This window comes from Numida meleagris, chromosome 3 (genome assembly GCF_002078875.1).
Source record: "Numida meleagris isolate 19003 breed g44 Domestic line chromosome 3, NumMel1.0, whole genome shotgun sequence".
NCBI lineage: Eukaryota > Metazoa > Chordata > Aves > Galliformes > Numididae > Numida > Numida meleagris.
The window spans coordinates 9,861,125-9,883,409 of record NC_034411.1 but is presented as its reverse complement, the minus strand read 5'-3'; the positions used below and the strand labels follow the sequence as shown (position 1 = coordinate 9,883,409).

General features: G+C 45.0%; 1 protein-coding gene across 5 annotated transcripts; it reads right to left on the bottom strand.

Annotated features, from left to right (window-relative positions):
- On the bottom strand, positions 769-21,712 carry STON1 (stonin 1). 5 transcript variants are annotated; one of them, XM_021390663.1, is made up of 5 exons: positions 17,015-21,046; positions 16,608-16,734; positions 11,415-13,393; positions 4,753-4,955; positions 769-4,400 (listed from the first exon to the last, which is right to left on the bottom strand). In XM_021390663.1, the coding sequence occupies exons 3-5, from the start codon at positions 13,342-13,344 to the stop codon at positions 4,326-4,328; spliced, it is 2,208 nt and encodes a 735-aa protein (XP_021246338.1). In that variant the 5' UTR covers positions 13,345-13,393; positions 16,608-16,734; positions 17,015-21,046; the 3' UTR covers positions 769-4,325. The 5 variants fall into 5 exon arrangements, with proteins under 5 accessions (XP_021246338.1, XP_021246336.1, XP_021246339.1 ...); XM_021390661.1 differs by lacking the exons at positions 16,608-16,734; positions 17,015-21,046 and adding an exon at positions 21,422-21,557; XM_021390664.1 differs by lacking the exons at positions 16,608-16,734; positions 17,015-21,046 and adding an exon at positions 21,161-21,397.

Below are 22,285 nucleotides of genomic sequence, written 5' to 3'. Positions count from 1 at the left end.
CAAACACTCAGAAACTCGTGTAGCATGAGTAACCCTAATTAAGAATGAAACAAGCCTTGCCTTTTCTAAATACTCACCCTTCCTCCTTGTGTCCCCAAGAAAGCTCTAGCCCTCCTCCAGAGCTTCCCAGCTCCACTGTGCTGTGTCTAAGAGGTGATCTAAAAAATTACAGGTTGTTTTTACTAATGAAAGAACAGAGCTGTATAATAGCTGAACACAGCACACGCTATGAAACTGTCCTAAAAATAAATGTTTACATGTTTTTACTTGATAGAGAGACAGAAGCACAGGAAAAGTGGCATGGTTATTTTACACTTTAAGGCAATTCCTTGAAGTGCTGCCCCACAAATCTCTGCCTTACTCATGTATTTCCCCACAGCAGTTTCACCACTTCACTACGAATTGCAGCTCATTTCAAGAACAGACTTTGAAATTTGTGAAAGTCTTCCATGATGGTCACTACATTGTATTCAAACATCCCAGAGAGTTTGGAGAAAGCACTGGACAGGAAAAAAACATGGTGTTCATCGACTCACTATTGTTATGTGAATAAGGCAAAGGGTCTGCAGTATATGACCATTAATGGAATACGTAGTTCAGCTTTCTATGACCAGCATCACTTGAGACTAGGAGTGACATCCCCCACTCATACACACAGTGCAATTCCTTTTTCTAATGAACTGCAGTACTCAACAGTACAAGATCAACCAGTTAATTACAGTAAATGTAAAACAAGCTTGATAAATTTTTAGTGAGGGGACAAGAAACTGCAAGTTTGAAATACAACTTTATTTTTTTAATCAATATGCAATCTACAAAATGTTATTACAAGATCATCAGCGTGATCTGTTTACACTTAAACTGACAAAAATAAAATTATATTTTCCATTAAGAATAACAGCACTGCTTCAGAGTTATCAAAATTATAGCTAAGAATTACTAACTGCAGCAGTTAGTTACCGTGTTTAGTCAACAAAAAGACAAATAAATGTGAAATAGAGATGTGGACACCAATACTGCAGCTAAGAAGTCTGTCAAATAAAATAAATGCAACTAGAAGCAATGTGTGAAAGGACTTTTTCAGATGCAGAGTACTTTTGGACAATTAATATGGAGCATAAGGATGACCATGGCTTGGCATCACATTCAATGGAGCGCACCACCACCCTCGTTTCTCAAGAGCTGCTGCCCAGGGGCAGCCACAGCATCATTCCCTGTCACTGCAAAGCTTGGGCTTTGACACCCAGTTACACCTCCTTTACCAGCATCAAGAATCTTCTACAGTGCTTTCTTTTCCTGCCCATTACAACAATTCATTTCTTTTTTCTTTCTTCTTTCTTCTTGCCACTCCTTTACTCTTACAGACTTTGATGCAGATCCCATTTTGTCAGTTAAAGGACTTCCATTGACTTCAATGGGTGTTTGAATCCAAAATTATACCAAGTACCATTTACCTATGGTAACACAGCTAGTATAAGAAACATTAATGCAAAGACAAAGTTTGTCAGTTTGAGCAAATACAATATACTTTGTAAGAAAACACTTCAAAAATAGCCATTCTCATTCATTTCCATTTCAAATATAAAACATCCCAAACTCTGCTTCTCCTTTGGGAGGGAAACGCAGGTAACATCTAAATACTGGCCTGCAGTAAATGTTAGTGAAGCATCTGCATCTGAAGTGAGCAAAACAGTTGGAAGAATTTCAGTGAGTGCAGGTGCTAGCTGCAGGCAAGCAGAGCTCACATACGCACGAACCCTGCTTCCTCTCACCATGCCAGTGTACCTCATGGGCTATTTAAAGCTCCAGTCCCTCTGCCAGCTGGACACTGAGTACCTCCACACATAGCAACTGTTCCTCACCCCATTCCCCTCCCAAAATACAGTTAGACAATTTACTGCCCAGATTTCTAAGCAATAAAGACCAGTATGTTTACTTGTTATCAGCTACTATAGCATTCAAAGAAAATGTTAGCAATTAAGTCTTAAACACTGAGAATATTTGTACAGCTGGTTATATTCAATGGTATCAGAGCGTGCAGAAGAAATATTACAAAAGGGAAGCCAGTGTTTCTGCTTTGGATTGTTGCAGTAGAGTGAGAAGCTAGAATGCGATGGGGAGAAAAAAGTCAACCCAAACTTTCTTTCATTGAACTGCCTTCTATTTTTCAACATTCTGACAGCAAGACATACAATCACCTATTTGAGACTGAAGAGGGTAGTTTTTCAGCCTTAGGCTGCAGTAGTTGTGAAAACCATGAATTAAACAGTAACTTTCTTTCAGCAACATCTCTGTGGAATGGATTTCCTGTGATCCTGATCCCATTCCTGTTAAAGGTAAAGAGTCTGGCAAGCCTCAGATGGAAATCCACGATTGTGCCATGCAGATAAAGCTGCAGCTTGACCTTTCTCTGTTAACGAGCTCAGTAAGGCGGAATGATCATTTGCACCATACCAGATATAATAAGGACTGATTACCAGGAAAGGCAAATATAGAATGCAGCTTTGCAGCTCTAGTATAGCCATGGACTTAAATGAATCGCAGAGCTCTGCTGTGGTGCTGAGTATAGAAGTGCTGCCCCAGCATGCACTGTGTCACTCAGTTCAGTTCAGAAGTAAATAAACCAAAATTAAATTTGAATACAATAAACCAAACATGATTTGAAGGTGCAAATGGCTACTAAAGTCAAAACAGGAACGGAGGATGCAATATCTGAGACATATTTTGGATCCCTACTGTACTCAAATGCTTGCTTAGATTTATGATATCATCTGCCAATAAAAAGGGATAATATAAAGATGACAAAATATCATAATAGTCTTTTTGGGGCTTAGGCAGTGCAATACCCATAAAAGCCTGCTCCCAGGACTTACTACAGAATCTATTACCCATCTCATTCTCAGCTTCCAAACAGGGAGAAAAGTTTATTGTGGTGAACTATGTTCATATTGTGGCCTTCTGTTTCCTCCGACTGGTAATTTTCTCAGTGCACATCCCACATTTTTCTACTTTGGAGGAATAACATTTATCTGTATTTTTACAGTGTTCATATAAACAGTTACAAGCTGTAGAAAAATATAAAGTGAAACTTAGTGCATTACTGTATTTTTGCTGTCCAAAAGTTTAGGAAAACTGCATCAAAAAATAAAAACATATTATTTTTTTCAATTTACTGTATTTCTTTTTTCGGAGTGGGAATTACAGCCTGAATAAAATGATTAAGGGGATAATGGCTATGAGAAAGTGGAAAAAACTCTTCCTAAATTACAATGATAGGATGTTAACACATTAATAAAGTGTTAGTAGCTATTTGGTGAAGTGACACAGCTTCACTTCCCTGGCAATAGTCTATTCCTGCATTGTTTCCCTCCAGCAATGCCTTCAGCCAATGGCACGATGAAAACCTCTGACTTCCCATGCATAGGAAGACATGCCCTTTGTCTTGAAGTTCCTTCAAGCAGCAGTGCAGAAGCACCTGTGGTTTCCAAAACAATGTCTGGACCCTGCATCCTAAAGGAGCAATTGCTAGCAAGACACCATTTTTTCAATTTGTGGGCAAAGCCCTCTGCTGGTGTAAATCATCAGAGCTTCATCAAATGAAATGGGACTGGGCTGATCTATGCTTGCTGAGGATCTGCCCCCTCACTTGCTGCAGCAGTGAAAAAAAAAAGTCTAATGCTGACACAGACGAAAGTGCTGGGAAGGAAACGCTCACTGCCACAGAAAAATGAGGAATATTATTGCAGAAGAACTTTTCCCATTTTACCAATGAAATCAGCCTGGTTCTAACTCATTAGTTGAAGCTCTCACAGAGAATAATATTACAATTTGTTCTGTTCACATAAATTGTGAACAGAAGCACAGGGGATGTAGGTTTTCAAGTGTCACTAGAAAAAATGTAATTGGTCCTGCTGGACCCTACACAGATGCTGGTCTGCATGTAAGAGCCCCGGCAGTTTTTATTGCTGAATATTATATGTCCAAGTGACTTGAACTCTTTGAGTAGTGCCATTAGGTTTCAGTGTGGAATATGAGATTGTTCCCAAGTCATTGATATGCAACAGAAAAAATATATATTACAATCAGTCGAGTAAGTGCTCACATCCTGCAAACCTTTACAAGTAGACCTTGCTCATACCGGTTTTCCCATGACATGAACGTGACTTGAACACAAGCCAATCAAGTGAGTGTGGATGTGCAGAATCAAACCCAAAAGCACTTAAAATATATTCAATGACTTTTTTATCCTAAAGTAGGTCATTGCACTGTTTCTAACAATAGAATTTCCTGCGTAAATACCCTACAATGATGCCCGCTGTTCTCTTTCACTGCATTAAGCAGTTGCCAGCCTTATCTGGATCTTCTCCATCAAGCCTGATCCACTTCTTTTCAATTTCAACCTGTAGTTAGAAAACAAAAGGCAGGTAGAATTACAAAACAACAGGGCACTGAAAGCGTGATCTGCCGCAATGGCACAAATAAGAGCTTTGATGCAGAATTAAAACATTTCCAGACTCAACGGATTTCAGAACCACTGCTCCCAAAAATAGCTCACTGAGGAAAAACAAGGCTGCCTTTACAGTTCTGTTTTTCAACATCATCTTTGATCAGACAAGGAATTATTTTTTAATGATTCCTTTGCTTGAAGCCATTATCTCAAGCATATGAAAGGTTAGAATACTGTATGGAGGGAGTAGGGCAAAGGAAGAAAAGGAAAAAAAAAAAAAAAGGGAAATAGAGTCCTGAAGATACCTGGCAATTGTAAAAAGCTTTCTGAATCACATGCTTCTGGGGCTGCACATCACTCTCTAAGCCCAGTGACTTCACTTCTGTTCCTGAGGCACAGGCATCATGAACGACAAACTGCACAGTGGCAAATGGGTACCAGTCAGAAGGTATTTCCTGGTCTGATCCTAGCTCCAGTTTGTAGGACAGGCTGTGTGGATGATCTCCACCTTGGAAAAGGAAGTAACAGACAAACAAACAGAAAAAAAGCATCAGTTAATTACCTTTTTTCTTTGTTTCTAATGCATAGTTAATCTGCTGGCAGGAGATCACAGCTCTATCTTTTACTAATGCATAGCTATTACGTAGTACATTATCCTATCAACTTTTGCTATTTGGACATATGGAGGCACCTTATTTTGTTCTCCTCTTCAGCACACTATTCACAACCACTGTAGTTCTAGAAATTAATTTACATACAATTTACTAGATCCCCCCAGCTTCTGGTTAAGAAGAGAGTAGTGCAAATTCAGGGAAATGGCTGCTAAATTCAGACTACTGGGGAAGAATTTCAGTTTTCACTCAAAAATACATTTCTTACTTTAAATCTCATAGAAAAATGAAAACTGGAAGACCCCAGCTTAGCCAAGACAGAGATGTCCCCCCTTGCTCAACAGCCACCCTTTCCAGAGCTTTCTGCTGTAGGAACCTCACTGGGATGCTGATTGCAAGAACTAGAGCTATCTTACCATCATTTATTATTGGAGGTCTATGGCAGTTCAAACAAGATGTGGTGCAGCTGCCAGGATACAAGCTGCCTGCACTGCCTTTCTAACTTTGCTTCACTTGGTCTCAGGTTGAGAAAAGCAGAGAAAGGATTGGCCATATTTTGCGAAAGGTGGGCTTCACACTGTATATTTGGTTTTTATCCATTATACTGACTGGCATCTCAAAGTTCGGACAAAAAAAAAGCTCATTCTTTCTTTCACCATTTCCAGGAATCAATTTTGCATCCAGCTGAAGGAAATACTGAAGACAGAACTAATATACACTGAGCTTCATCCATCCTGTGGAAATCATCAACGTGGCACTCCATATGTAAAGGTCCACCAATAGCCTTTACAACAGCCAGCACTGATGAAGGGAAGCCCAACAGAGCAGCACAGGCTGGAGAGATCAGGTCAAAAAACCTCCTTGTAGACTTTTCAATCCACCTACAGCCCCAGTCAAGGCGCAGTGTTTCACACCCCCTGCACACTTAAGAAACAACAATCACCACCCAAACCGTGGTCCATGACCAAAAGCAGCAGTATTGTCATCTCCTTTTTGTGTAATAGGCAATTGCTCAGCAAACTTGTGCACAAACCAAGCTCAGAGTTGCTCAGGCAGCCATAAGGCAAGGCTGGTATGGGGGTTAAGTAAGAGGCACTGACTGTGACTTGTGCTAAATTAGGTGCTCCTCACACATGTGAGACATCACAAAAACCTATGAGCACACTATGAAACCGGGTCCTTCAAGGCACTAAAGAACAATGATACCCAGGTTACATAAAGGTCTGAGGCAAAGGAATGCAGTGCCAGGGGCACACGGCATGCAGTTGAAGTGTCAGGACAAAAAGACGTTACACAGATAAGTAAAACTGTAACTTCAGGTAGTTTATTACAGAAATAAAGGAAGGAACACAGTCAGAAGCAAGTATTATAGCTCCTTGAGAAGGAAGCTGAAGGAGGACTAAACAACTGTGAGGAGATGACAGCTGGTCACTCGTATACAGGGACAAGCAGGTCTGGTTCCCTCTGTGATGTAGGTCTTGTCCATGATTTGTGCTGGTAATCCCTTCCTGTTGCCAAGCACATTTCTCTTACGCTAACATTCTCTTGGTCCATAGTCACTCTTCCAGACTGCCCAGACATGACAAAGCAATCTGCTGTTGTGGTAAGCCTTTCCATTCTTCAGTCTGCTCTTGTTCCAGCAGCAGTTGTGGTGACAGCAACGCCAGCAGTGAAGGAGACCAGAAGCAGCACTCCATTCCAAAGCCAAACTGCTGGCTGCCACCTTGTCTCTCATACTGCAACCCACCTGAGCTGTGCTCCTCATGGCTTCAAGGACCTGCTGAGCTGGGATGTGCAAACTGCTCAGCAGCCACAGGTGTAAAATCCCAGGCAAAACAGCAGCAAATGCAACACTAAGATGATACATCACGCTCTCTCTCAGCCCCTGGGGCTATGGCTGATAACAATCTGAGGAGAAAATATTTGTCCAGCAGCATCTTTTCTGGAGTTCATTTGTGACGGAAGGAAAAGAGCACACATCTGGGGGCTTTTGGAAATCAAATTCAGTATCTTCCTATGGTAGGAGGGAGGCCTGTGAAGAAATAAGTAGGAATGGGAGTTGCCTGGAAAAGTATTTTGTCTTCTGAGAACGGCAATCCATGAAATAACCACTGCTTGAAATTTTCCTGGACGAGTAAATGTCTGATGGTAGATGTCCTTCTGATCTCAGGTGAAGATATAAATGGGCTCTCTTGGGCTGAAGATAGAGGATCCTCTTTTAGACAAGGCATAGTTACGGTTTGGATGCCACATAGCACTTAAAAATACATCTGGGCTTGTATTCCAGCTAACATACTGTGAGAGGCAGAGTGTGGTCGATGTGGTCTTGGTGTTGGGGTCTGGTAGGTTCTGGCGTTCTTTCTTTCCCCTAGGTTGTAGCCTGCAAAAGTAGAGATACAGTTTTGGGATCTGGGTAAGGCTTCTGCCCCAAGTCCTCTGGAGCAGCATCCACTTGGCCCTTTTAGTTACCCCCAAAACACAGGAATTCCCCCAACACCTACTGCAACAACATCAATGCCAGAGGTACTCACCACTTGTAGACAAGTTCCTCTGCCTGCTTGTGGTCCCTGGTAGAAGCATGGTGCAACCTCTTCCCATCAGCTGTTGGACACGAAGTGACAGACCAGCACAGCACCCAGAAGATTATGAGCATTGCTTTAGTTTTCACCTAAAACTTGCTCCATTGAACTGTTGTTTCCCACTCCAGTACTACACTGGAGTTAGAAGAAAGAGAGGCTGCATGTACAAGACCTTTTTGCAAAAGAAACAGTAATGCTAAATAAACAAGATGTTGGCCAGAAACAGAGAAAATGTGGAAAAACGAGTGGGCTACAGCAGGCATAGAGTAAGCCTGTAAAGTTGGCCAGTGGAAGCTAAGGCAACATATTATTCAGATGCATGTCTAGCTATGCAAAACATGTCTTTTCAGGCATCATGGAGACATGACCATCTGGCCCTGATGGAAATGAATCACTTCTACAGGGCAACTGGACAATTTGGGGAGAAAATTGAGCTTTTACTGGCTAACTTATGATACAGAAATCCTTGGTCTTAGGTAATCAAACAACTTGTTACAAGTTTTGTGAACTGAGTGACATAAATCCTATTTTACATCTGACAGTCTGACACAAAAAATGTTCCGAATTCTTGCTCCTATCCTCTGAAGAATAACAAACAAATAAAAAACTGCCTATGAAATGAGATTCTAACTGCCATCTAGCATTCAGATAGCACTTCACAAGCTATTATTAATCTAACTTTGCTGCCTTTACTCACACTACTTAGCACCCAGTCGCCCAACGTAGCATTCAAGCAACCTTGCTCTGAGAGGCTCATGGATTCAGACAATTTAGGCCATACACAAGGGTCCAAAGACAGAGCTGGCACTGCAGGAAATACCACAGGCAGAAAGTTACATAGCAAGAGATTAAAACACAGCAATTGCAAGTGTAGCGTCTCCCAGACACCCCAGGCAGCACACGTGCGTGGCTCCTCCAGTGCAAAGACCAGCCCCAGCACTGTGCTGAAATCACAGAGCGTTCTACATTTCTGTACATAAAGTCCTGATTTCACAAATGGCAGATTCACTCAATCTGCAGAAACTTAATTGGATCAACCTTTCAAAGTCCAATGCTTTTTAACCTTTTTTCAATTTATGCTAACACTCAGGCTCCAAACTCTCCATGTATGTATCTAAATAAGCACAGGCAGCTTTAAAAATCTGCGGTATCTCAGAGCTGACATAGCGTTCGCTCCACCAGCACTCCTCCAAGGAAGCAGTTGAGTAGAACCCAGTGAATACTAATACATTTCAATGTCTATAAATGGAATTACAACATGACTGCAAGCAATCTTTCCCTCTCCCCCCTCCCCCGCCTGCCTTTTTTTAAGCCTTGAACAAAAGCTTTTTGAAACCAAAAACCTCGGCATATTTTTTCTTGCTGCAATAAACACATTGTGAATGTTTACATATTTCTATTAGTTTGACTGCCTCAAGATTTTTGGCACGCCTTGGGACAGTTCTATTTTTAAAATCTTGAATGCGCGCAGAATACTTGATAAAAAGCTTTAAAATTTGTCCAGGCAGAACTACTACTGAAATGTTTTCTCAAACACATGAGCATTCCAAGAATACAGATGATTTAGCACATCTCAGCCAGAGGAATTATTCAAATGTCCAAAGTTTAAAGTACTCTTGAAAAACAACGTAAAGCTGTAGGATGCCACAAAAAGGAGGTTCTTATTTTCAAATACCACAAATCTGAGTTTAGCTGTGCACATCAAGTCTTAAGGTGAATGAACTGCAGGGAATTAAAGGCTTCAGAAAACTCATAATCTTCTTTAAAATTGCCTGACTTAAGCTGCTGACTTGATTTTGCAGAAGCAAACCAACACTAAAGGAATATCAAAAGGAATATTAAAGGGATATTAAAAGCAACCCAAAAAGGCAGTCCTATAAGTCTTGAGAAACCCCCCCTCACACACCCCATTTTTGGGTGCTGTGTAGAGCCAGGAGTTGGACTCGATGATCCTTATGGGTCTCTTTCAACACAGGATATTCTGTGATTCTATGATCACCTCCTCTCCAAGCAGTCAGTCAGTTTGGGGGGAATGGGGACAAACCATATGGCATTGGCCACAGGTCAAAGCAAAGGAAGAGGAACAAGTGAGATGGTGTTAACACAATGTCCTTTCTGAATTAAACCACTGCAGCATTTGTGTCCTCCCTCCCACTGTGTAGATCAATAGAAATGGGAAGGCAACATTGCTTGAGGTTCAGAAGACCTGAATGCTGTAACAAGACCCAGCATACAACACAAAAGGCACCAGTACTGTAACACAAGGTCAGTAGTAAAAGTACTAATTCTAGTCTGCAGCTGAGCAATAATTCATGCTCTCACAACCACCACATCAGCATGTTGATGCAGGATGCTTTGCTTTGGAATGGCATTTTAATACCAAAAGCAATATCGTTCATATACAGACTGAGGATAATATTCCTATTTCATTTGCTCCTGCCTCAATTCTTCTGTCGATCTGACATTACAGTCACATAAGTAACAATCAGAAGTATTCAAATATAAAACTGTAAATTAAAAAAAAAAACATAATCAAGCAACTAAGCAGACTGAACATAATTTACAGTTAGTTAAAAAAGAGAAAAAATTAATCTATAATCTATAGTAGCATTTTTTTAATTGCTTTGAATGTGAAGTCTTGCCTGCTTACACATCTACTTGTCAGGTGGACGTGTCAAATTAGTACTAGCGTACCTGAAACCAGGGATTTTAACAACTAAATCTTCTCTGAACATTTCAAAGCAGTAATTAATCCAGACAGATAGGATATTACAAGACCAGCCCAATACTATATATCTATCCCCTTTTTAAAAGTACAAATTTTGCCTATATTTTAGGCAATTGCTTTAATAATTTTATACAGATTCCCAAAGTGTCAAATACATATAAATACCTATCCAAGGAAAGGATCAAGTGCCTTCACTCTACAGAACTTAAAGCAGAGTAATATATTCTTCAAGAGTTTGTATACCTTTAGACAATGACTATGTAGGCCTAGTAATCTTGTGACGCGATGAAAAATAGGAATTTTAAAACCACAGATTTTTATTTTCCTGTGCCTCCAAATCACATTTTCTGCAACTAAAGGGAGCCAACTACTTTACTTAGTGACAAATTAACAATTCCCATGTGCATGACTATAAATCTAGCTGGTTTTATTGCTGCAAGTATCTACTGAGGTATCACCAGAGGGCAACCAGAATAAAGTGGGAGGCATTCTTTGGCAGTGCAGCGGTTGCCACAAGCATACCACCTCAATGCACGAACCCATAAAGGAGGCAGTAGATAACAGCCTTTGCAGAAGCACAGTCAAGCTGCTACAAGTTTGACCACGGCACTTTCTAGTTAAAGATCTTATCCACCATTTCTTGAAAGTTGCTATAAAGCCACAATGCAGCAGTTCCAGTACCACCCTTTCTATTGACTGTGTGACACTGGGTTGGCACCACTGTCCAGCATAAACCTGTGAAACTTAAACCCTTCCATCTTTTCTTACTCCAGGCTTGAGGTTTACTCAAAATGATGAGATCCACTTTCATGCTACTGCAACCTTATAATTACTGACTCCACTGAATTGGGAAAATGCCCTTAAATAAAAAAAAAATTATTTCAGGCTCTGTTTTCTTTTTTTGTGAAAGTTTAGTGCAGCTTCCACCAAAACACCACACAGACACAAATCAGTACTACTGATGTTGATGTACACAAGCATAACAACAGTGCAGAAACCCTGAGAAGATGTGCACCCAAGCCCATCAATTTATAGAGCAAATTATTTACTTGAGTTTTTATCTGGAAGCCTGTCTATCTTCCATACGACAGCCCTGTAGGCACTCTCATATTTTGCCGTTCCAACCGAGACTTGTATTACAGGATCAGATTCAATCTCATGTAAAGAACCAAGGCACGTTCTTCTATTCATTTTTGCTTTTAGGGACTTCTGCCTTTGCAAGTTCATGGTCCAAAGTGCTTTGACCCACTGTGTGGGAACTGGAAAGCGTATCATAACATTTTCGCAGCATTTCACAGAGGGCAACCGCGTTGGGATCAGAGCAGTTGAAGACATATTTATAAAAGCCTGAAGTTCTACATATGCCCCCTGAACCACTACCGTTGCCTTCAGAGAAAACGGAAGGTCTTCTCCATGATACTGCGTCCTGAAACGCATTAGCTCCAGCCTACAGGCATCAGGGGGTGTAAACTTGATAATTCGCAATTGCTCAAATTCCTGCATTTTGACACAGTTGTGGAAATGGCAATCGAGAATATTGATCCATTTCTTCTCCGCCTCCTTCTCAAAGTAACGCTCATCCCTCTTCTGGAGTTCCAGGTCATTTAGAGTTAGAAAGCAGTCAGTACCACCATTCACAAAACACAAACAATAAACATGTGTGATAACAGCACTTTCTACAAGCTTTCCTTCTCCTTTAGTGACTTTTCCCCAAAAGTTATCCACTATTTCCAGAGTCATTTCTTGCTCTTCATAATTTCTCCTTTGTTTAGAAGTGGTAGGAAGTTTCATAAGCTCTTCCTCAACTGTTACAAGGAAATCTGTGAAGTCATTATAATCTGTGGTTCCCAGCTTTAACATCTGCTCAACCTCTGGCTCATGGATCACTTCTACCTTGGGATGATACTTCCTTTTCTCTGTGTAAGATACACACTCAATCTTCACAGTGTGGATTTTTCCTGAAACATTATAGCTCTCTAATTTGGGTTCAGATAGCTTACAGTGTGGCTGAAGCTGGAATTCTTTGAAAGGTTTTTCGAGTCCTTTTTCATAGTACATCTGTAATACTCCTCCAGCTAGAACCCTGAGGTAAATAGGGCCCCATTGCCGAGATGACATCATATTCTTCTTTTCAGGAATCCTCAGCATGAATGGCCATCCATCAGCTTTCCGGCTCCTGAACAGGCTGTGAGGAACAGCTGGGGATTCCTTGTGCCATTCGTAAGAACTGGAGGTGGGCAGGCTTCCCACAGCATCAGAGCCATCAGCTTGCAAGTGTTCTAGCCTCTCACAGATGTAGCTGAAGGAGCCCTGATTAAGGCTCTTCTGATCATGGCAAATCTCTTTTTCTTTAGAATGACAAGTGCCTTTATCAAGCATTTTGTCCTTCCTGTATGCATTCAAGTTAGCTGGTGATGTGCTAATCGAGTATCCTTCCTTCCAAAAGGGACTGGAAAAACCACAGTCAGTCTGGAAGTAAGGGAACTGCCCCATTGCTGATGACTCTTCTGACTTGTCACAGCTTCCTTGCAGATCAGTGTTTCCTTCATCTACTGATTTGGAGACAGAAGTCTTAACTGAACTGTCATTAGTCAAAAGAAGGCTGCTGGGTTTCTGCGAGGCTAGGGAAGAGCAAACCCCAGATGATGGAAGGTTAGTATTTGATGGCCATTCAGGAATAGGATAAAGGACATGAATCCCATGCTTCTGGGTACATGGACTGCCTGGATATTCTCTGGTAGGTGTAGTAAGTGGAGAGTTACTGGGTGGGCCAGGACTTAGGTAGAAGTCAACTACAGGAGATGAGAGTGGAGTGCTGCCTGTAGAAGATGATCGACTTGAAGATTCATGCACAGTAGAGAGATTGAGTTTCAGTCCATTTGCTTTACAACTGCTCTGATTATGAACCAATTTCTGGGGTGACTGGAAGACCGGCTCATCATCGAAGGTAACCCAGTTGGCCGGATTTGTGGAACACATCTTGTAGGAGAGATCTGAAGCACTCGTAGATGTATCACCCACAAACCATCTGTGAAGAAACAACAGACATGATCAGAAATCAATTCTCTTGAAAGACAAAAGCAAGAAACCCAACCCTCACAATACTCAAACCACAAAAGCTTAAAAATCGCGTGCAGTTTACAAGCCATATAGAATCATGAAGTGGTTTGGGTCAGAAGGGACCTTATAGACCACCTAGTTCCAACTCCCCTGCTGTTGGCAGGGACACCTCCCACTAGATCAGGCTGCCTAAAGCCCCATCCAGCCTGGCCTTGAACACCTCTGGGGATGGGGCATTCACAACTTCTCCAGGCAGCGCATCACTACCCTCATAAAGAAGAATTTCTTCCTTTCACCCAATCTAGATGTATCTTCTTTTAGTTTAAAATCATTGCCTAATCTAATGTATTTTGTGTATTACATGTTCCTGCTCTAGTCATAGACAGTATGAACTCCCACAGGTATAGAGGACCACCTAAAAAAATATTTTCTACTGTACAGCTTTGCTGGAGCACATAATACGGGCAGAGATTTTGCCATACTAGGCCTCTGCTTCAGATGAAGTTTCTCATCTTTCTTCCCATTAAACAGAACAGTGCTTTACTCAGAACAGTGCAGCTGTCTCCAAGAACAAATCTGGTACCACACTGAGCTGCAGCAACTCAGTGCTGATGGAAAAGGTGCACATATTACAGCGAGCATGGTAAAACCAGTCCACCATGTTAATACATGCAATGAGCAGCCACTGCAAGGCAGACACTCTCACTGTGTGACAGGCACAGGTGATGGCATCCATAGGAGCATCTGCAGGCAAGAGGCAGCACATAGGGTGCTGTCACCATCAGAACTGACCTGTGGCTCACAGCCTGCTCCATGCTGATACTTGAGCTGCCTCCCGCCAGGAGGCCCCAGACGCTTTCTGGATCTGGGCAGTTATCACTTCAGTTCTTTCACCTCTGGACTTATGCCCTTAGAGATCACACGTGTCACAATAAAGTTAATGGGGAGAGATGGAAATGCTCAAGAAAGAGCTAGCCATAAGAGAGCCCTCGTGAGACCTCACCTGCAGCACTGTGTCCAGGCCTGGGGCCCCCAGCACAATAAAGATGTGGAGCTGTTGGAGTGGCTCCAGGGGAGGCCATGAAGATGCTCAGAGGGCTGGAGCACCTCCCCTGTTGAAGAAAGGCTGAGAGAGTTGGGCTTGTTATGCCTGGAGAAGGCCCCAGGGTGACCTCGCTGCAGCCAGAGGGAGCTTATAAAAAGATGGAGACCAGCGTTCTATATGGTCTGATATCAATAAAACAAGGCGGAATGGCTTAAACCAAAAGAGTGGAAATTTAGGTTAGACGCTGGGGGAAATTCTTTACTCAGAGGGTGGTGAGGCCCTGGCACTGCTGCCCAGAGCTCTGGGTGCCCCATCCCTGGAGGTGCCCAAGGCCAGGTTGGACGGGCCCTGGGCAGCCTGAGCTGGTGGGGGGCAGCCCTGTCCACGGCAGGGGTTGGGGCTGGGCAGGCTTTGAGGTCCCTTCCAACCCAAGTCATCCTGTGATTCTATGATGATAAGAATACAATACACCTCTGTTGAAGTGTAGACTAAAAGCCTTCAGCAGAGACACAATGCTGCAAGTCAAGGCCAAGTAAGTAACAACATATGCTACTCACTGAATTGGCAGGCATCCTGGAAAAAGCACCAGGCTTCAAATCAATTAATAAACCACACTTCATCAAGCAGATTAACTTTGGTAAAGTGCACAGCTAGATGTCCTCTGAGCAGGACTGTAACCAGTATTTACTGGTTATTAATTATGCTTGCCTTTGTTGTTTTAAACCATGCACTGAAATGTAAATGCTCATTGTATCCTTATGTAGGATGCGTCATCCCCAGAGTTCTTCCTCCCCACTGCTCCTGACTTGATGCAGAAGTTACAAATAAATTGCTGATGACTGCAGATGAATACACTACAATGAAGCACCACAGGGCCTATATAAACATTGTTCATTTGAGAAACGTACTCCTAGTGTGCCAGAACACGTTCACATTTGCCTGAAAGCACAAAGAAGGCAGAGTTCATTTACACAAAGCCACCTGCATGCGCACTACTCTGTTAATTATGGTTAGATAATGATGGCTTAGAGCCATTCTCCTTCATGTACAAACAGACGTAGGCTATTTTTTAATCGCATGGCAAGGATGTGTGCGTATAATCACGTAACCACAAAAGCCGTTCCTCATCTGTAGAGTTTGGAGAAAAGACTGTTTCTAAAGAAAACAAACTCCAGCCAAGTGAAATCTTATGCTACGAGTCATTATTTCTTAAAATTTCCCCCTTATGTCTTGTCTAGTTAATAGCCTTGAAGAAATCATCAAACTGTGACACGAAGCACTCGCTCTGCTGCTGAACAAATACGTGCTTGGCACGGAGACATTCTGGGCCTTCGTTATTTTTCTGACCTCTCGACTTTTTTGTTCAGTAAAAACATTTGCGCTATGCCAGTTATTTTATAAGCATTCTCCTGTCCACACATAAAGAGGGGGAGAAAAAGAGCAAACAAGTTACAAATGGCTATCATAGCTCAGACACACAACTGCTACTGTACCCTTCACCCACTCAATCTATTCATCAAAATCAAGGGCAGCAAGGGAAAGAACATCACAGCTTGTTGTTCTCCCATTTGGTCGCCATTTTTCCCTCCTGTTTCACACTCCCCTCCACTGTCCCGTCCGCGGTATTAACGACTATTTCTACGCATAACAAGCTTCAATATTCTCAGCCTTGCTCCGTCCACATCTGGCATTTACAAAAAGCAAGTGACTGCCAGAGAGAGAAGAACACGGCTGACAGCAAGCCCTTCTCACTGCACGGGCTCTGGGAGCACAGGCGCAGCCTGACGGAAATGACGGCGAGCTCAGCAGGCTGCCAAGCCCGGCCTTGCCTCCCGCCGCCGCGTGCTGAGGGGCAAGCCACCAGCTACCACGGCCGCGTGAACGAAAGAGACAAGATGAAGTGGAAACATCAGCAAAGACGAATGCTGTTTACAGGAAAAAACACGCGTTTTGCATCATAATTCCTTCTCACGGGACAGATTAAGTTTTTCAGTGCCCTGTATTATTTCCAGATGCTGAGGTATTTCTTTTTCCCAGCTTCTCTTGCGACTCAGACTTTTTAAAACGTGGTGTTGCAGATTATTGAGCGTGTTTCTTCCTGTTACAAAACGCACTCAAAGAGTTGCTTGGAATGTACCTGCCAAATATTTAACTTCAGTCACCACATGTCTGTGACGGAAAACACTCGGGCAGATGGAGCTCTCCTCTGCACTTAAAACAGCATTCATGTTCCTCTCAAAGACTGCAGCTTTCACCTCCTATTACTTTTCCAGAACCAAAAAAAGGAATAGTGGTATTAAAACAAGCAAGCAAAAGAAAACAAACAAAAACAAACCAACGCACACGCAAGAAGCAAGTGTTGCAACAGATAGCAGTTCTGCTGCTACTGCTCCCTGACCACCACAACCACAAGGAGCAGAGAAAAAAATCCAAACGGGTCTTTAAAGGCTATTTTTGTGATGGCATGTTCATACAACGACATGCACCCTCTCCTCTGTCACAGGCAGCACCATCCATCTAGCACTTACACATTGACAGTCTTACCCACATTATGTAGTTTGCTCTCTGATGCTGTTACATCCACACAGCACAGTAAGTTAATCTTGCCTCTTGAGCTCTTGTGGTTCTAAGAAGTGCTTCAAATTCCTTCTTAAGAATTAGGACATTCTTCCTTTAAAAGGCAGTAAAGTCAGGCTGCAAAACAGATTCGTCCGGGCTCCAAAAAGCTCCCTCGGGATGCATGTAATCGTAACCCAAGCATTTTAGGTAACAGGAAAACAATAGAAGACACCATTGATCTCTATGACCACATATGTTATGCAGCTCATAACATCTAAATTACAAGCACGTGTAGCGTCTCATTCAGATATGTGAGAGGAAATGCCATTTTTAGAATGTCAGGATTACAAACAAAATAACTGGCTGAACCTCCAGTTGTGTCTGCACTGCCCTGATGGACTATGACCCCATACATTAGCACATGGAAATTATATTTCCAGGAACATCTTCATCCACTCTTCACATGTTAACTAGAAATTTAACACAAAACTCCCCCTAGTACGCGCTGTCACATAACAGCACCATATGAGTTGTTACTGTGTGTTGTATAAATATGCAGACAATTCTTAAAGTGTTTTACCATCAAGTGTAATGGTTTCCCAGGGAAGTACAAATTCTCTGCAGATTAAGCAATAACACACACATGGTATATAAAATACCCCAAACATTCTAAGTCCTTGTAATATCCGGGTAAAATATGGCAAATTTATCTCTGTACTTTATAGCCATCTTCCTTGTATCGCTGTATTGTTTATTACTTAACTACATAAAAAAGCAAACTTGAAGAACACCTATGTAAAACATTGTTTGATTTACGCTGATTTGCCTCAAGTTCTGTTACAAGGCTGCATACGGCTGCACTTTTATTTAACTCTGCTCCACTTCTCCTAGACAGAAGAAAAACATCTTCAACATATACTTCTGCAACAAACACAAGCAAATGGCAAAACTGACTGGAAACAGGAATTTCTTGGCTTTCGTTTGTGTTTTGGACGTACACATGAAGTCTCCCACTGCATTACTCATGTGGGAACTTTTCAAAAACAAGTCGCTGCTGTAAGAGTCAGAAATACTTCAAAGCGTGACAAGAACTGGCGCTAACATTGCTGGCTCTGCAGGGCACGGGCACAGCTGGGAGAAGCTGCTGGGGTGGAATTCCCCGCTCCCGGCCCCAGCAGTGCATCCTCACATCCTCAGCGTGAGGCAGGAGCAGCCCGCTCCGTCTGGAGTCATGCACAGTTTACGGACACAGTGGCTGATATCACACCCACAGGTGTGAAAAAATTAACACCCTTAATGGCATCAGCGCAGTGCAGCTCCAGCAGAGCTTATGCTTGCGATGGGAATAAAGCAAACCTCAGAGCTGGACACTATCTGTGCTGGGGGGAAAAAAAAAATAAGGTAGCGAATATACAAACACTGCAGCAAGCGTAGGGTAATAGGCTATCATGTCATTAAGATGTTGTGTCTGTTTATTGGCCCACATGCTTTGTCCCTGGAGAACACCCAGAGCCGAGGACAAATGCTATAGAGTGGTGCCCAGCAAAACGACCGCTTCTCTGCACAACCAGACAGGGATGGCCTATCTTGTTCGATATAAACTGGAAGTTCAGCTGGAAGGGACCTTCGGAGATCATCTCCTCCCACTGCCTGACCACTTCAGGGTCAACCAAAAGTTACAGCACATCAATGAGGGCTTTGTCCAAATGCCTCCCGAACACTGACAGCCACAGGGCGCCAGCCGCCTCGCTAGGCTGCCTCCACCCTCAGGGTGAAGAAGGTTTCCCAGTGCCCAGTCTGACCCTGCCCTAGCACAGCTCTGTGCTGTTTCCTCCTGCCCTCGATTCCCAGGAGTAGAGCCCCGCACCGCTCTCTGCTCCCCCTCCTCAGGGAGCAGTTGTATGGCAATTCAGCAAACCATTCCCATCTTCACCATGGAATAACCACACCAGCCTTCACTGGTAGGTGCTGGAAATGAGATTCTCATGCCTGGATCCGTTCTATCAGCCCTTCTCTAGCACTCTCATACCAACTAATTGCAAAAGCTGCTTCAAAAGGACAACAAAACCACATGTGTGACTGGTCCTGCTTAGGCAAAGCTCCCTGCATGCTACACTGCGCTCCGGCCTGGGAGAGACAGGAAGCAAAATCTGTTTTTAATGACGACCTTGTGCAGGTCCCTGAGCTAGGGGGATGCTCCTGCACCACTGGGAGCTGTGTTTGGGAACACGTTCCTCTCAGCACACAGGGATGTCCCATGGGAGCACCCTGGTCAGGTGCAGGGCTGCGGCCTGCACTGTGAGCGGCACCAAGCCAACCCAAATATCCCCGGTGTCTGGGCACACGGAGTGCACTGGAATGTTACAGGCTGCAGTTAGAACAAATGTAAAAGTGGCCCTCAGTCTGTGTGCATGGTGTCACGGATGGGATGCCACAGTCAGCACAGGATGGAAAAGCTCATTTCAGGGCCTCCTTCCACAACGTTATGTACCACACTGCATGCTGGGGGTAGGGGCAGTAGCTATTGTTCTGGCAGTTACACATCAGCATTTAAAGCCTCCCCATGCTGAGGTGGCCAATAGGCAGCGCTGGCTCCTTCCTGGAGAGCAGCACAGCACAGCCAGCAGAGCCCTCCAACATGGCAGTGCTGCTGGCAGAGCCGCCATCTGCAAACGCTGCGCCTGTCCCTGTCACAGGGCATGGGGACTCAAGCCGTCAGAGGTAGGTGTTGGTGAGATGGCAGCAGAGGGGCACTTCTTCCCACCACCATCCCGCTACATTTGTTGCTGTGGGACAGATGGCAGCAGAGGGGCACTCTGACATGAAAGCGTCTGACGTAGAAGCGCGGATGGAGCAAAGGTGCATCACTGAATTGCTCCACGCAGAAAAAATGCCCCCCACTGACATTCATTGATGCTTGCTGAATGTTCATAGAGACCCAGCACCAGATGATAGCACAGTAAGGTGCTGTGTGCTGCATTTCAGCAGTAGCAACAGCAGTCACCTCCGCTGGTGCAGATTTGTTTGAGCACAGCACGCAGGCTCTTGTTCATCACTGGGAGTGACTGTGTTGAAAAACAGTGTTTTGTAGCTGAGAATTTGCTCTATCAAAAAGTTTTCTTGCACTCTTTCTACCTGTTGTAATTTCCATGGAAATAAATAGGAGGCAATACTTTCAGAGCGATCCACGTGCAACTCCTAGCTCAATCACAGAGGAATCTTCATCCAGATTCCTCTCCAGAAGCTCGTCTAGGATGGACGTGAGAACGGCCCAACTCCCCGAAGCAAAATACTTAAGCTCTCACTCAGTACCAATTGGAACCATAAGGCAAGGAGCGGGGGACGAAAGGAGCCGTGCTCTCCCGCACCACCCGCTGCACTGCCTCTCTCTTGGTGCCGTGTCAGAGGTGACATCCACACACACGTACACAGAAGAGCGTGCCTTCATTTGCTTGCATTACAGATCTGGACCCGGGTAGCAATGTGGGAAAGATGCTTCGTTACAGTTACACACATCCCATTGTTTTCCCGAGTGAGAGAAAATAACTTTGTGCGGAAGGAGGACAACGAGACCAGAGCACGGAGCCAGGCCCCAACACGGCTTCTGACCAGAGCAAAGCCCAGCACGGCAGCCTCTGTTTCTCCCTCTGTTACACACGTAGGAGAGCCGCGGCCTCCAGACGGGGAACACGGAGCCGGCAGGGAGATGAGCGGTTCCGATTTCGGAGCCTGAGGCTGCGTTCCCTCTCCCAGCCATCGCCACCCTCCCGCACCGAGCAGCTCCCGGTGCCCCGCGGCGGGGAGAGAACACCCCAACCTGGGAACGGAACATCGGCACACGCCAACGCCGTGAGCATCCCGGCAGAGTTCAACACGGCCGGCCGCACTGCTAGAAACCGCGAGAGAACCTCCAGGAATTCATCCCGCTTCCGTTCTGCACGAAAACAAAACGAGAGCCCAAACTAAGGACGAATCAGCCCCCGCCGCCCGGCGCAATGCCTGACCCGGGCACAGCCCTGGGGCCGCTCCCGGGGCCGCCCAGCGGCTCCCACCGCTCCCGGCGGCGGCTCGGGGCTCCCGGCACCCCCAGCCGCGCCCCTTGGCACCGCTTCGCCGCCAACAAATACTTACAGCCGGAAAAAGCAGAGCCAAATGTTTTTCAACTCTCCTTCTTCAGCCCCAGAACAAGAAGCCCACCCACCGGCTCGCTCTCGAGCCCCCGGCTGCACTTTCACGAACGCGAAACGCCGCTTTCGACGCAAACGCTACCGCTCGGCCCCGGCTGCCCGCGCCCCGCTGTCCCCCCCGCCCCGGCATCGCTCTAGCGGCCCCGGGAAGGGGAACGAAACTGCAGAACCCGACCCGATCCGGCGCGGCGGGCGCCGTCCTTACCCGGCCGCCCAGGAGGGAGTCGCCGCCGGCAGCAGACGCGGCAGCAGCGGCCGGCACCGGCCGGGCAGGAGGCGCTGGCTCCCCGCGGGCGGGGCCAGGATCCGCCTCGCCGCCCCGCCCCGGTCCGGCACGGCACGGCACGGCACGGCTCGGGTGGGGTCGGGTCGGGTCAGCTGGGACTGGCATGGGTTGGATCGGGAAGGGTCGGCCGGCACTGTTTGGCTCGGCTCGGTAGGGCTCGGAACGGTTCGGCGCGGCTCGGCATGGCATGGCGCGGCTCGGCAAAGTTTGGCTTGACACAGCATGGCACAGTTTAGCACAGCTCGTAGTGGCACAGTTCGGCACGGCATGGCTCAGCTCAGCATAGCATGGCACGGCACAGCACGGTTCATCACAGTTCAGCATGGCTAGATTCGGTTCGGCACAGCTCAGCATGAATTGGAACAGCTCAGCACAGCTCTGCAAGGTTTGGCTCAACACAGCATGGCACAGTTCAGCATGGCTCTTAGCGGCACAGCTCAGCGTGGTTTAGCATAGTTTGGCACGGCTCAGCACAGTTAGGCACAGTTTGGCATGGCTCAGCATGGATTCACACAACTCAGCCCAGCCCAGCACGGTTCAGTTTTGTTTAGTGCAGCTCTGCTCGGCATGACCTAGCATGGTTCAGCTCGGAATGGCTCAGCACAGCACATCTCAGGTTGACCTGGCACGGCTCAGGTTAGTTCAGGATGTTTTGACCTGGCACATCTTATCACGGCTCAGCATGGTTTGGAATGGCTTAGCCCACATTGGCCCGGGTTGGTCTGGATTGGCACAGGTTGAGTCAGCCCAGCTGAGTTCAGCTTGGCTCCGCTCAGCGTGGCA